At 49.5% G+C, this 15,785-nt stretch overlaps 2 protein-coding genes across 2 annotated transcripts in view; both read left to right on the top strand.

Moving 5' to 3' along the window:
- Positions 1-2,456, top strand: part of St3gal3 (ST3 beta-galactoside alpha-2,3-sialyltransferase 3) — a 190,717-nt gene extending 188,261 nt beyond the window's left edge. Inside the window, 2 exon segments of the mRNA XM_053743415.1 lie at positions 1,428-1,475; positions 1,478-2,456. Coding sequence (XP_053599390.1) covers positions 1,428-1,475; positions 1,478-1,519 — 90 coding nt within the window. The 3' untranslated portion in view covers positions 1,520-2,456.
- A 594-nt stretch (positions 2,457-3,050) lies between these two features.
- Artn (artemin) lies at positions 3,051-8,194 on the top strand. Its single transcript, XM_047561136.1, is given in 6 exon segments — positions 3,051-5,275; positions 6,466-6,705; positions 7,073-7,211; positions 7,289-7,554; positions 7,556-7,612; positions 7,614-8,194. Coding segments are annotated over 5 exon segments (684 nt in total). The 5' UTR covers positions 3,051-5,275; positions 6,466-6,645; the 3' UTR covers positions 7,776-8,194.
- Positions 8,195-15,785: the final 7,591 nt, after the last annotated feature.

The following is a 15,785-nucleotide window of genomic DNA, read 5'->3' as shown; positions in this document are numbered from 1 at the left end:
CTACCACCGAGCCACAACCCCAGCCTCGAGAGCCCTAAATTCTTAGCAGCAGTAAATACTATCTGTGAGTAGAGGTGTGGTGAAGCTCTGTGATGCAAAAGCAACAGAGAGGCCTATTGGATACAAGCCAGGATTGACATTCATTCCTTCATTTATTCAATCACGTTTTTCATTCTTAGAGGGACTTGGTCATTTAAGTACTGGGAATGGCACTATCCTGGAAAACCTGGAAGGCAGCGTCTTCCCTGTGATTTCCACATTAACAAAAAGAATAGCCTCTCATAGTGAAGTGCCGTGGTGCACACCCAGTGAGTTGGGAAGCAGAGGCAGCAGGATTACAAGTTCAAGACCAGCCGGAGGGCTGGGGTTGTAAGCTCAGTGGTGGAGCACTCGCCTAGCATGTGTGAGGCACTGGGTTCAGTCTCAGCACGACATGTAAATAAATAAAAATAAATAAATGAAAGGTTCATCAGCAACTTAAAAAAAAAAAAAAAAAAAGACCAGCCTGAGCAACTTAGCAAGGCCCTAAGTAACTTGGTGAGACCCTGTCTCTAAATAAAAAATAAAAGGGTTGGGGATGTAGCTCAGTGGTAAAGCAACCTGTGGGTTCAATCCCCAGTACCCGAAAACAATGTCTGGGGATGTGGCTCAGTAGTAGTGTCCCTAGGTTCAATCCCCGTACTGCAAAAAAAGATAGATGATAGATAGATAGATAGATAGATAGATAGATAGATAGATAGATAGGGCTATATATAAAAATTTTATTAATGCTAGTCAAATGTCCTTATCACAAAAAAAGTATGAGGTGATAGATGTTAAGTAGCTTGATTTAATCATTCCACAGTGTATCTGTATAGCAAAACATCATATTGTACCCCATAAATAAATATACATATATGTAATTATTATTTGTCAGTTAAAGTTTTTATTTAAAGTTACACTCTGCTCCTCAGGCTCCCTGGCTCCTGTGATCAGGGAGGCAGGATTTTATCAGCATCCCAGGCCTGAGAGTGAACTGCATCAGACCAGAGGTGACTCCACCCCCTTGCTCTTGGACTCAGTGACTCACCTGCCTGCCCTCAGGGTGTCTAGAACCTAGGTGCTTCCAGACTAGCCATGGGTGGGTTGGAGTCTGAGGAAAAAGGTCCTTTCTGCAGAACTGATGAGGGGACTGGGAAGCTTACACCACCCAGACTTGGGAGAAGTCAGGGTGTAGTTCTGAAGGAACAAAGGTGGGATGCGAAGGTTGTTTTCTCTGAGTCTCGGGAAGAGGGATGAGTTATGGCACCCTGCAGCAGGGTCATTGTGGTCTTGTAGACACCATGGATGACAAGTGTCTGCCTTAGATTTCCAGTCACAGAGCTTCTGAGGGCAGGGACCCCCAAGAAGCTGCCTGCCTCATCACTTCTCCATCTCTTTCCTTCTAGTCTTGGACACACAATATCCAGAGGGAGAAGGAGTTCCTGCGGAAGTTTGGTGGAAAGCGCATGTCATCACTGACCTAAGCAGTGGCATCTGAATGGACCCAGCACTCGGCCACACAGGCCTAGGTGCCATCAGAGCAAGTAGCAACCACCTGTGCAGCAGTCCTCAGACCCAGAGAAGGACAGTGCCAAGAGGCCCCAGAGGCAGTGAGGCCTTGGTGGGCAGAGCTGTGCCTGTTCGGAAGCCAGCCTCAGAGACCAGCACTCAGCCTCTCTCAGCCTGGGTCCGAGAAGCCAGAGGGTCAGGAGGCCACTGGCTGTGCCCAGCAGGCCCAGCATGCAGGAGGTGGGACATTAGGCAGCACAGCTGCTGCCAGAATTGTTTCTCCAATCAGTGTTTGGTGTATTATCATTTTGTGAATTTGGGCAGGGGGGAGGGGGGAATAATTTATTTTTAATTAGATTGGAGAAGTAAAGTTTGGTCCACTTGCTGTGCAGGAAGAGGCCCACTAGAGGGCCCATCAAGCAGTGGTACCAGTTAGCTGGAGGGTGGGAATGCGGTGACCAGCCTGTGCTGCACTGCAGGGCCACAGGGAGGTGAGCAGCATCTCATGCCAGTCCCCTCCTGCTCACCACACTGTTTGGCCTTTCTTGGGGAGAAGATGGGGTATTCCCACTCACCAGCCCCCAGCTGTCCTGCAGGGAAACCCTGGAGCCATCCCTTCGGAACCAACAGGACAGCCCTGGGCTAAAGCAGAACTTGAAAGCTCAGGAGACCCAGCCCAGCTTGATAGGAACGGCTGTTCTCTCCTCCCCAGCCACACCTGATCCACTGGACACCACCCAGGCCTGGACTGACCCACTTGTCAGGTGTTCTGGCTTTCCACAATGAGACTCTAAGCCCTTGGGTTCTGCCTTTAGCCTGGACCAGAGGGAAGTGAGGCCCAAGGACTTTACCAGGCCGTGGCAGCCATCCTAGGCAGCCCTCATGGAAGCAATAAAGATCTTCCCTGAACCTGGCCTCCTTTTTTGCTTTTTCTAACTTTCCTGGAAGAAAAAGGAACCCAAGGCTTTAGCCACTTACGCTAAACCCAAGAGCCTCCTCTCCAGCCCACAAATCATCAAAGCCCTTTACTTCTCATGTCATGTACCTAGGTGGCTATCTAGGAACCTCTGGGGTTTTACCTTAAGAGGGAAAGACCACTGGTAGCCCCTGGCCTGAAGAGGCCCACGGATCACCCCTTGACACCCTCAGCTTGGCTCTGGGAAGAATATGCCTTGACCCCAAATTAGCACATAGGCATGACCTCTCCATCCATCCCCCCTTCCCACACAGAACAGGGGACACACAGCCCAGCTGTAAACAACCCCTGAAGAACTTCAGAAAGGACACCCTCCACCTCATCGCCTTAGAACCCTAGAATCAGATCCATCTCTTCCCAGCATTCCCAGCAGGCCTGAGAATGGACAAACATACACACACTTGAGGCCATGTGGAGGGAGCTTCCTGCACCTCTCTTGCCTACTCCAAAAGTTCAGGCAACCCCAGGCCCTCCCACCATGACTCCCCACATGCCCTGCTTACTTCTAAAGTCTGTTCCCAGACAGAGGCCGCCTCAGCTGAGGGGAAGCAAGGCCCTGACTTGCCCTTCATACTCTGCTGAAAACGGGCCCCTGTGATGCACAACTCCAATGTACCAGTTCCTGCCTGGACGGCACCCAATTAGAGTTGTACAGGGACTAAGCTGCTTGCCCAGAAGTAGTGGTCCTAGCTAAAAAATCCCCAGGAAAGCTGCCCCAGGGCAATCAATTAAGGGAGGCAACGGATCAAGCTGCTCACCACTTGACCTGTTCCACAGGGTCCTGTCAAGCTTCCAGCAACAGCCTTTCTCCACAATCTGACTGTAGTCCCCAGCACTGCACAAAACTCCCTCACAAAAGCTGTGATTCTGAGCCCTGGCTGTACACCAGAATCACCTGTGCAGATCTGGAAAACTGCACCTGCCCACCCAAGACCTGGTGACTAATTCAGATCCAGGTGGGGCCCGGATGTGGTGGTTCTTAAAGATCCCCAGTGGTTCTGATACATAGCTGGGTGCAACTGGTCCATACACGTTCCCTGCGCACTCAGCCCCACCCACAGCTTCTAGTTGTGTGTCAGTTGGTCAACAGTTCTCATACTGTTGAACTCCCTTCACTTTGCTCTAGGCTATAAATTCTGCTGCTTCCTGATCATTTGCACTAGGAGAACCACAGGCCTTTCCAACTCAGCATGTTCAACGCTGAACTCATGAGCTCCTGCCCCTAACCAGCCCCTCCCCAGGGAGCCTCATTTCCCAGTGTATCCTCTCCACTTGGCCACCCAGTCCAAAGCTAAAGGCACACCTCTGTCCTTCCTATTTGTTCACCCCATGCAATCAAGTACCAACTGAATTTTCACAGGGGTGTGTGGAGGATTGGTGCCATGCAGCCCAGGCTCCCTGTTCAGGCCTCATCCTCTGCCCAGCAGTCTCCTGACTACCTCACCTCTCTCCTCTATCTTCCCTGTCTCCAAAGCATGTGAAGCTCTCAAGAGTCATGCACCAAAAATGCATCCCTGATCACACCATTCTGCTGGGAGACTTGAGGATAAAAGGCCAGATTCCTTAGTATGACCTTTCCAGCCATGTTACTCACCCAATCCCCAGCCCACCTGCCAAACTGCCGTAATTAGGCATCGAAATGCCACTCTCCAGCTCCTGCTTCAGGCTCCAGCTCACATGTTCCTCTTAGGTGACCATCCCCTTTAGCCCACCTTCCCACTTCCACCGGCTCTGCCCGTGACCTTGGTGTTTGCATTTGCCAGCTCCCCTAAGTCCCAGGCAGCTCAGGAGTGAGCGGTGCGGTCTAGTGGCCTCGGACCTTGAAAGCGCAGAACCTTGTCGTCCGAGGCCGATGACCCGTCCATTGAGAGAGACTATCTGGGGTCCCAGGCGCTGCAAGGGCAACCAGTCGGGAACCCCCACGTCTGCACACTCAAAGGCCGCGGGCCGAGGCAGCGACCGGCCTGTCCCTCCCTCCCCGCCCTCGCTCGCTCTCCCGCCCCTCGGCCAGTCCTCCCAGCTCCCTACTTCGCGGTCTACAACTCCGAACGCCCAGTTTCCGCGCCTCTCCGGTGCCCGCGTTCTCTATTCTGCATCCGAGGGTCCTCCCAGCGTCAACCCCCCACCTCGGGAAACTCAGGGGAGCCAGTGGGGACCGGATCCGGCGGGTGGAGCGGCCAGGTGAGCCCTGAAAGGTGGGGCGGGGCGGGGGCGCTCTGGGCCCCACCCCGGGATCCGGTGACGCCGGGGCTGGAATTTGACACCGGACGGCGGCGGGCAGGAGGCTGCTGAGGGATGGAGTTGGGCTCGGCCCCCAGAAACGGCCCACGGGCTCCGCCAGCAGCAAGTCCCTCGGGTCCCAGCCCTGGCTGTGACTGGGGTTGGGAACCCCGCACCCGAGGTAAGCCAACCCGCTTGCCCATCCCCTGGTCCCTGCCCTGGATGGACGCTCCAGGACCTGGGGGCAGAGGCAGGGCAGCCTTCACTTTTCTGGCGTCCTCCCTCTCCTGGGCCCTCAGAGCAGCTCTCTGCCTCTCCCAGCCCCTCCAGTCCCTCTTGTCCCTTGTTAGACTGTGCTAGCCCTCCTGTAATGTGAGGCTCCCGCTGCTGCTACAGGCACAGACTGGCTGCCAAGGCTGCACTTTGGGCTAAAAAAAGTGCTGCCAGGTGCACAGCCTTGGGAATGAGCCATTTGAGCTGCGGGGGAAAGTTCAACACTGGTCCCAGGAAAGGTGCCTAGAAGAAAACGGTGCAGGACCCCAGCCCATGGTGAGTAGTGGGTGATGGAAGTGGGTGGCAAGGGCTGAGGATCAAGTGGCCCAGGAGAAAGAGATAGGACCTGAGTCGCTTGCCAGTAAGGGCCCTGCTCCTGGGCTCCCTCTAGTGCAGAGGTCTTACTTTTGCTCCATGGTGATAATAGTGGGCCACCTGGTCTTGAGGACTCTGAATCTAGTTAGCCAATAAGCCAACGCCTGGCCCTGTAAGAAGACCTAGGGAGGTCTGTTCCATAGATGTGTAGGCATTCTGTGCCCTAGGGGGAGGTGGGTGACAGCCCCATCCAAGAGAAGACTGACTAATGAGGGTCCATGAAGATTCTGGGTTTCCAGAGAGGCATTTGGAAGTGCAGTGGGGAGCTCAGGAAGGCTGGCTGGGATCAGGAAGGATGGCTCATGGGAGAAACTTCTAGGAGCAAGGTCAGGCTGCCAAATCCACAAGAGGGTAAGGAAGAGACAGACCTGGGCCAGTTCTCAAGGTGGCTCATCTTCAAGATCAGGCTGCTATGGAGGCTGCCTGGTCCTCCTGGGAGTGACTCAGACCTGAGAGCAGAGAGAAACATATAAAAGCCCACCTCCCCTTCAAGTCTGCAGACTTGGCAGACTCTGCCCTCTGGTGGCTATAGGAAGCCATGTCCCAGGCCCTGTGTTTTCAGAGGGCCCATCAACCTCCACCAATGCTGGGAGGGACATCTGTGGACAGAAGAGAAAACACACGCCTCGGGTCTAGAACACACATTACAGAGAACAAGGTGCAGTGGTGCTGGCCCTGGTGGGCAGCCTTGGAGGCCCTACTGCACTGCCCCAGGCCTCGCTGGGCCTCACTGTCATCAGATAACTCTCAAAATGACCAGTAGCCACTCTAATTCTTCTCCAGGTCTCAGATTCCTCCCCTGATGGCATGGGGTGAAAGCTGTCTGTGGGACCAGGGATGGTCAGCTGCTGCTACCTTCTTCAGTCAGTCTTGGCAGCTCCAGCCCCACAACACAGAACAGGAAATTTCTGAGAAAACAGGACCCTTCTCCCCATGCCTGTGTGGGTCTACCCTGTGACCTTAGGTAATCTCTGAGTTTCTCTGAGCCTTGTTTGCTCATCTGGGAAAGGGAATTAAACCATTTATTTACCTCAGAGAGTTGTGAAAGAGGAAACAGCTGCAAAGCACCTAACACATAATAAGGTTCTCAGTGCAGCTACTTCTCCTGGATTGAGTCCAGCTACCCAAGTCTGCTGTAGCTTGGAGAAACTCAGGTGGAAGGATGACCTCCTCAAAAGATAGCTCATCTCTCAATATGCAAGCTGCCTCACAAGAGGGTGGGGGAGAAACAGGTCAACAAAGGCTGATGGGAGCTCCTGGTGTTGATAGAGATGGAACTTGGACTTGGAGGCCCTACTGCACTGCCCCACTGCTTCTGGCCTAAGTGGCAGGTGAGTGACCCACAGGCACTCCCGGCTGGTTTTGAGGAAGGGTGGCTTGCTGGGGAGGAAGAGCAGGATTTGGCCTGGGCTGGGACCAGATGTAGGAGGGGAAATGGTCAGGCAGGGAGGAACCAGGCATGTGAGTTAAGGAACTGGATTTCTCTGGATGGTCAGTGCACTCAGGCGATCCCTCCCATGGCTCCCAAAAGCTGCAAACACATTCGTATTGCACCTAAGCCCTTCCCGACTCCCCACAACTAGGAGCCCAACCCCTCTCCGATCTCAGCCCAAGGCAGCCCCTCCCTGGGCTCTCCCCACCTTAGCCCACCAGGGTGCCCTCTTCCTTCTTGAGGCTCCATATCTATCTCTGCTGCAGCCTGCCCTGTGGCCGGCCTTGATCGCTCTGGTTCTACTGAGCAGCTTCACCGAGGCCTCACTGGATCCCTTGCCCCACAGTCCGGCCACCCACGAAGATCCCGCGCCAGTCCTGGCGCCGCCCACCCGCCACCACCCGGGTAGGTGAGAGCGGGAAGGGGCTGGGCAGGGGCGAGGCTGGCCCGAGAGTGTGTGGACTTTATTTATCTCCTTCCAGGGCAACTCACAGCCGTTTTGTGCGGCGGAAAAGCCCGGCGGCCACAGCCGCAGCCTCCCCAACCGGTACCCCCACCGCCCGCGCCCCGACCCCCGCCCGTGTCCCCGCCTGCTGCGCCCCGCGGAGTCCGCGCGGCGCGTGCAGGAACCCGGGGCAGCCACACGCGGGCCACGGGGACAAGAGGCTGCCGCCTGCGTACGCAGCTGGTGCCGGTTCATGCGCTCGGTCTGGGCCACAGATCCGATGAGTTGGTGCGTTTCCGCTTCTTGCAGCGGCTCACTGTCGCCGCGGCCTCGCACTCAGCACGATCTTAGCCTGGCCAGCCCTGCTGGACTCCGGGGCCCTGAAGCCGCCTCCGGGCTCCCGGCCAGTTAGCCAGCCCTGCTGCCGGCCCACTCGCTATGAGGCAGTCTCTTTCATGGACGTTAACAGCACCTGGAGGACCGTGGACCACCTCTCAGCCACTGCCTGTGGCTGCCTAGGCTGAGGGATCTCTCCAAGGCTTTACAGACCCTTACCCGTGCATCTTGCTGCCTCAGCTGGGCCCCATTAAACAGGGGCCTCAGCCACAGATGGAGGCCTCAGAGCTGAGGCACTAGCCCCATCTGAGACATCGAACATCAGCCCTGGAGAAATGGAGGGACTATTGATCAGCAGCCTGAAGGGGCTTATATGGACACCAGAGACTTCAACCATGGAGACCCTGGGAACCGCTTCTCACATACTGGCACTAGCCAGGCAGAGGTCCTGAGACCGCCTCTAGAGAATCTAGCAATGGCCCAGCTGGGGTGGAATTGGAGGAGTCACATTGCAATTGCATGGCTGAAAGTGCCTGTGCTGGAGCTGACCTTGTACTCACTCCTGGGCACTGGACCCCTATTTATTATTTCTAACTTATTTATTTACTCTGGTAATTTGTCAGATCCTTTCCTGGGCAGTGGGGGGATTGGTAGAAGAAGCTAGATGGAGTTGTGTCCTGACCTTCCCACTCATACACTTCACTCAGCAATACAGGCCTGGCCAGCTGCTTGCCCCCATTCAGTAGCTCTGAGATGGAAGACATGGAGCCCTGGGCAGAGTGGGTGGCCAAGGTGCATTCACAGCCAGCTCACAACCCCTCCACAGTTTCCAGCACTTGGGACCCGGGTTACCTGTATGAAAAGAAACTACAGATCCTTCTAAGGAGGAAGCCCCATTGGTACTCTTGAGGTCCTAACTTAGTGGGTAAGACACAGAAAACCATACATTGCCCTGCCCCACTGATCAGTATCTACCATCCAGGGAACTGTCTTGAAGGCACCCTGACAGGTGCACACACTATCTCTTCTTGCAGATGGTCCAGCATGGGGAGCTCACTGCCTTCATCTCATGAAACAGTCCAGGGCAAGAAAATATCTGAAAAATGCTGAAGGTGGGAAGAGGGTGCACTGGGATGCTGATTTGGGAGAATGAAGCACAGAGTTTCACAGACATATGAATGTAGGAAAGGACTGAAGAGCCTTAAAGGGACCTGGTGAATGAGAAGTATTCATTTACTCAGCCAACAAATATTTACTAAGCACCAATTATATGTCAGTTACTGGGTGGACACTAAGGACAGACAGACAATAAATCCTCAATAAGATACATAACAAATTGAATAACATAAATTGAACTTATTTAACAATTATTTAACAAATAAGTTCAATTGAACTTATTTAAGTTCAATTTGGCAAATGATATAAAAGAACAGGAAACTAAGAGGTACACTCTCATCTGGAAGGAATATCAGTGCTGACCCTGACCTCTCGCACTGTCCCCAAGTCATCTCTAAAAGGTCCTACAGCTTTCTGCATGTCCTTTGAAAATGTGATTCCTAGGTCCTAGGGATTTGTTTTTGAGTGATTTATGTGATTTTCTTTCTTTGAAAATAAGACAGGGATATGGAGTTGGAAAGGACACTAAGAGACAATGGAACATCCAGAGGGGTTGTCAGGAAGCAGGAGGATATGCTTGCTGATCTGGAACTGAGGGTGGAGGTCTGGATAGGATAGGTGGGAGAACCATCATGTGCAGAGGTGTGGCCAGAGGTGGGTGAGAGTACCTGGAAGGGAGACAGGTTGAGGGTGGGATCCCAGGCATTAACAACTTGGCGGAATTCCTTCCCATCTGCCCACGAGCCTGCCTGCTTTGGCAAGAAGTCACTTCACCAGGCTAGCGAGGAACCACAAGAGCTGTGAAAAGCTGGGCCATTATGGGTCAAGGAGGTAAACCGTGCCTGTGCTCCCCTTCTGCCCCAGTTCTATGCACCAAAACTCTGGTGCTTTTTTGCTCTCAAACATCCCTTTGGTCCCTCCTTCCACCTCTAAATTGATTCTGGATCCTGTTTCCACAAACGCACCCCAAAGAAAATGACTCAGTATCATATAGTCTATAGAAGGCTGGCTGGGAGTATTGAAAATGTCCTGTCAATTCCATGACCCTGGTATTTCCTTTTTTTTTTTTTTTTTTTTTTTTTTTTGCAGTGCTGGGGATTGAACCCAGGACCTTGTACTTGCAAGGCAAGCACTCTACCAACTGAGCTATCTCCCCAGCCCCTCCATTTTTTATTCTGATCTCTGTTTCACATTTGCAAAACCACATTATTCATTGATTGCTCTTCCCAGAATTAGGGTGTGGTCTCCAACAAAGGGGTATCAAGTCACCACCTCTTGCAAGACAGAAAATGATAGGGAGCTTTGAAATGACGGTTTTTCCAGCTCCAGAGAACTCCTCAAACTCTCCTCTACATTCATTTCATCTGGGATGCATAGTTCCAGGTTCTACTTACTCCCCTTGCCTGCAGTTGCCTGGTCTGGAAGATGCCCTTGCCAAAGACTTTCCTCCTTCCCTGTCCAGGGATTGCCATCTTATTCCTGGCTAAAGATCCCTGTGTGTGGACTAGCTGACTGAGGTCTCATCTTGAAAAGGATAGGTTTAGATAGAAAGTTGAGTGACCACAGAAAAGATTTAGAAGAATTTGTATGGGTCTCAACCTATTTTGGAATTGTGAAGCCCTTTGAAAATTTGATGAAAGCTATGACCCTCTCCTCTATCAAAATGCTAGAAATGTCACTGATAAGTAAATGTGGTAAACAATTTTAGGAGTGTTCCACGGACTTCCTTTTTTCTTTTTCTTTTCTTTTTTCTTTTTTTTTTCCTTTCTCCCTGTGTGTGGGTATCCTGGGGATTGAGCCCAGGGTCGCTTTACTACTGAGCTGTATCCCCAGTCCTTATTATTTCCTTATTTTGATATGTGACATTATTAAGTTGCTTAGGGCCTTTATAAAATTGCTGAGGTTGGCCTAAAACTTGTGAACCCCCTGCCTCAGCTTCCCAAGTTTTGGGGATTACAGATATGTGACACCTTGCCTGGTATCCACAGACTTTCCAAATCTCTTTCAGAGGCCCCTTTGGAGTGCATGGCCCGCATTGTGATAGCATGCCCTGTTCTAGATACTATGATGAATATCCTCCTGTAGCTGAATTCCTCCAAGTGTATTCAGCTCCAGTATCGGGGCTCTCTGTCTCAACTATTTACAATGCTCCCCATTCTTCAAACATTTTCTATCTCATATCTCCTTTCCCTCTATTTATACTGGCTCAAATATACCCCATTATTTTAAAAATGATGCTGTCACATCTATGTAGTTAGACATACCTGCTTCCACCTCTCCTTCACTAAAAGAGCTTTCGTTGAGGTCACCAGGGACCTTGTCATTCTAAACCCAATAGCCACTTCTCAGTCTTTAGTACTTTGAACTCTCAGGAGCACTCAATTTTGTCAACCCTCCTTGAAAATCTGCTTTCCCCTGTGTGTGTGTGTGTCTCTCTCTCTCTCTTTCTCTCTCTCTCTCTCTCTCCTTCCTTCTTCAGTACTGAGGGTTTAAACTCAGGGGCACTCTACCCCTAAGCTGTATTCCCAACCCTTTTTATTTTTTCAGAAATGATCTCCCTAAATCACCCAGGCTAGCCTTGAATTTTCTCCTGCCTTAGCCTCTCAAGTCACTGGGATTAAGACCTGTGCCACCACACCTAACTCCTTGACTCTTTTGATCTCATACTCACCTGGTTTCCTTCTATTCTTTCAGTTGCTCATTCTGACTACTTTTGGGTTCCTCCTCTCTCTGCCTCTTATGTGTTTCTCAAGGCTCTCAAATTGACTCTTTTCTTCCTCTCTTCTCTCTCTCTGCCTGCCTCCACAACAATATCTGCTTCCACGGCTTCAGTTACCACCTCCATGCTAACCATGCTCACATTTTATCTCCATCCCAGACCTTTCTCTGAGCTCCAAGTCTATAAATCCAATGTCTACCTGCACATTTTTGGAAAGCTCAAGCTTCATATATCTGTCTTGATAGCCTCTGTGTTCTCCTTTACATCCACCCTCCACTCTTCTCCACCCTGTTCTGCACCTCACATCAATGAGCTTCCCTGCTTTTCAGCTTCCACACCACCTCTAGTATTCTCTCCTCAGCAAAGGTACCAAACTCCACCCAATGACATAATATAGAAATTTGAGCAACATCTTAGACTCCTAGAGCTCTGTCATATCCTTTAACCACTGGTCACCATGTCCTTAGATCTTGCAGGCCTTTCCCTATTTCTCTGCCTCTAATGCCATTCTGTTGAAGCTTTCATAATATTTCAGATGGTTTATTGCTGTCCTTCTAACTGGCTCTATCTTTAGTCTTAACTCTCTCCAATTAATCTCAATCCTGCAACCAGAGAAGTCCCCAATCTCTTAACTTTAATTGAATACTGTCACACATTAGGCTATCTGTGAGGATTCAGAGATCAATGGGAAATACTTCTGCCATCAAGGAAGACATAGTTGGAAATGGATGTAGGGGTAAGTTTGCAGATTAGCAAACAAAAACACAGGAGAACCAGTTAAATTTGAATTACACATAAATGATAAATACTGTTCTTATAGAATGTCCCATATAATAACTGGGATGTACTTATACAAAAATTTGTCATGTATCTGAAATTTAAATTTAACTGAGGGTCCTGAATTTTTTTGGCAATGCTAATGGGAGGTAAACAAATAAAAAGAAATCAACCATTGAAAGTTCCTCCAGTAGAAGTATAACTGGGGTCCAAGTATACATGTCAAGAGGGGGAAAAGTCTACACTCACAAAGGAAGAGGAATTGGTTCTACCTGGACAGAAAGGGAAAAGGGCTGGGACAGTCTTCGTGGAGGAAGTGACATTTGAACTGAGTCTTAAAAATGAATATTTGCTCCTCTGAAGATGAACAAGACACTGGGCCTGTATGGGTTATTGGTTATTGTCTTTATTCTCTCTTAGCTTTAGATTCATCACGTCCTGTGCAGCGTGGTGTAGATCTTGGCCTTGGGCAGGGGTGAGGGAGTGAGGGCCTTTTCCTTGGGTTCTATCTCAGCTCTAAGACTCTGCTACTCCTATATTACTTAGAGTTCTCTTTTTACTTCTTTTGCTAATCAACTCTTATTGCTTCAATCCCCTATTACAATTCAAAATCCTTACATTACACTTTCCCTATGTGCTTACTGCATGGTTTTTCTCCTGATTGGACCCAGGCTGACAGTTATTCATTCATTCATTCATTCATGCATGCATGCATTCAGTGGTACTGAGGATTGAACCCAGTACCTCAGGCATTACAGAGCCTTCTTGACTGAGGCAGCAGAATAAACAAAGGCAGGGAAATGTGATACAGACTGGTATAGTCTCAGGATGGCCAGAAAGTGTATATTGAATTTGGAGAAGGTGCTCCTCAAGAAAAAGGGCTGGAGAGATAATAAGGACCTTAAATGTTATGCCCAGGAGCTTGAACTTGGTCCTCAGGGAGCCATCAGTTTTATATGGGGTCAGCTGAAGTGTGTTTCAGCAGATCACTGACTCCTGTATAGCATGGATAGGGAGGGGCAAGGCAGGGTCCAGTTAAAGCTGTGGCAGTGGAGCTGTTCAGTCAACACATGCTGATGCCTGGAGTTAGGGCAGCAGTGGGTAAAAACAGAAGAGAAAGGAGGCGCAATTCACAGGACTGGGTTCCAACTGGTTGTGAGGGCTGATGAAAGAGGTGGTTTCCAGATGTCCTGGTTTGGATGACTGGTAAGGCACACAGGGGATGTTCCTTTTAGCATGTGAGATATGGGAGAGATCTTGAGTTCAGTTCTGTACAGGTTCCACTTAATAGTGTCTGTGACCTTCAGGAGACAAAGAGGTCAGAAGCAGCAGGATGTGTGGCTCTATAACTCAGGACAATGGGCCAGAGAGATCTGGGAGGCACAGCCTGAAGCCAAAAGAGTGGTAGATAATGAAGGATAAGAGAAGAAGGAGAGCTGGGTGGGGTGGCAGATGCCTATAATCCCAGCAGATGAGGCAAGAGGATCACAAGTTCAAAGCCAGTCTCAGTAACTGAGTGAGGCCTTAAGCAATTTAGTGAGACCCTGTCTCTAAATTAAAAAAAAAAAAAAAAAAAAAAGGCTGGGGATGTGTTTCAGTGCCTCTGGATTCAATCCCTGGTACCAAAACAAAACAAAACTAAAGTCCTGGAACAGGTTGAGGAAGAGGAACAAGCTGGTGAAGGAGACCAGAAAGGAGCGATCAGAGAGGAAGAGGAAAACAAACAAATCAAAACAAAACAAAACAAAACAAAAAACAACAGGAGAATGGGAGCCAGTGGTCAACAGGGTCAAATGCAGCAGAAAAATCTAGTCACAAAAGGACTGAAAATTTCCCATTGAATTTTCTTGCAACATAGTGGCTACGGACTTGAGCTATGCTTTTTTACTGACAACTAAAAAATACAAGGCGAAATACACATTTTTAAAAATTAAATGCATCCATGAACTGGCAAAAGCATACACATTGAGGGCAATAAATAAATAAAAACAGGAAGCTACAAAGGTAAGCAAAACTCTGTAATTGTCTTTGATTCTGAGGACATTTGCTATACCCAGTGAACCTGAACATCAGTTTTCAAGGGTTCCCTAAGCATATGAGAAAGAAGACAAAATTAAAGGCCCATTCACCATGAGAATTCTATCTCAAATTTTCTCCATAAGCTGAGGACCCCAGAGGTAGGCCCGCACTGTGAGGGAATTAGGAATGAATCTGCCCCCTGCCTCCAGCGGGTGTGTCTTGATGGTAGAGCACTTTGGCCTCAATCCCAAATACAAGACTGTAGGGAATACACCTGCCTCTCCTTCCTGACCTCTCCCCCTCAACCAGGGGACTACAGAGAAAATTGCCTGCATCCAACCTTGGTGCTAAGTGGAAAGGAAATTAGAGGTGATCTTCCCTGAGAATTCTTAACTACAAGCAAACAGACTCTCCTCAGGTTTTGTAGACCAAATTCATACTATGTTGCTAGACCAAAAAGCTTCCAACATATATAGCTAGATAACTAGATATTGGGATGAAATGCTTTCAAGATAGGTAAATAGATGATAAATAGGTATCAGTCTGTTTTTTTGTGTGTAGTACTAGAGATTGAACCCAAAAACACTCTACCACTGAGCCATAATCCCTGCCCTTTTTTATTTTTATTTCTGATACAGGGTCTCACTAAGTTGCTGAGGCTGGTTTCAAACTTGCAATCCTCTTGTCTCAGCTTCCCGAGTCACTGGGATTACAGGCGTGTGCAAATGCACCTGACTCAGATGAATAATTTGACATGAACATGTATCAGTAGTGGTTCCAGGTGGCCAAGAGAAGTTCCTTATCCCATTTTCCTTGGCTTTGCAAATGTTCTTTCCAGACCCCTCCCAGAGTTGTCACAGGTTCTGACCCCCGTGTGTCCTATTCTTGTCTGTAAGGTAAGAACCCTTCTGTAACTGGCTTCCACAGATTCATCCCCCACTTGGCTCTAAGCTACCCTGCACTGCCATCCCATCTCCTGGAGATACCCTTTGGTCTGGCTCCCAGAAATATCCCACAGCCAACTTCAGTCCATCTGTCCCCCAGGGGTTTGTGAAGCATATTCAGGAACTGTTGTTGGTGAGTGGCTTCTTCCTCTGTCAGGGGAAACCTTGAGGTGAAGACAAGGAACTCTGGATTGGAAGCAGAAAGAAAACTCACACCAACCAAGTTGCAGCCTCCAGGCCAAGTCCTACTTAAGTACTATTTCAGTTTGTCCTTTGCTGGAAAAATCTGTTTCAAAAGAAGTCAAAGTCTCATGACTAGAAAAAGGCATAAGGCACTTTTGAACTCACATCTTAGTCCAGAATTTGTGCTTTTAACTTCCCCTCACCCATCTGCCACTAGCAAAACTTCCAGTCCACACCAGGCCCAGGGTATTTCACACCCTATGTCCAGGCCTGGAATCAGTCACTCTATTTTGGCTTCCTGTTTCCTCCTTCCAAATGTTTCCTACCTCTACCCCTTCCTCCTTCAATGCTACAGATATTTTTCTAAAATGCAAATGCAATCATCACTGCCCACTTGAAACCTCATCATGGCTTTATATTGCACTTAGGATAATATACAA

Source organism: Sciurus carolinensis, chromosome 1 (assembly GCF_902686445.1).
Source record: "Sciurus carolinensis chromosome 1, mSciCar1.2, whole genome shotgun sequence".
NCBI classification, from domain to species: Eukaryota; Metazoa; Chordata; class Mammalia; order Rodentia; family Sciuridae; genus Sciurus; species Sciurus carolinensis.
This window is presented reverse-complemented; position numbering and strand designations above follow the sequence as displayed.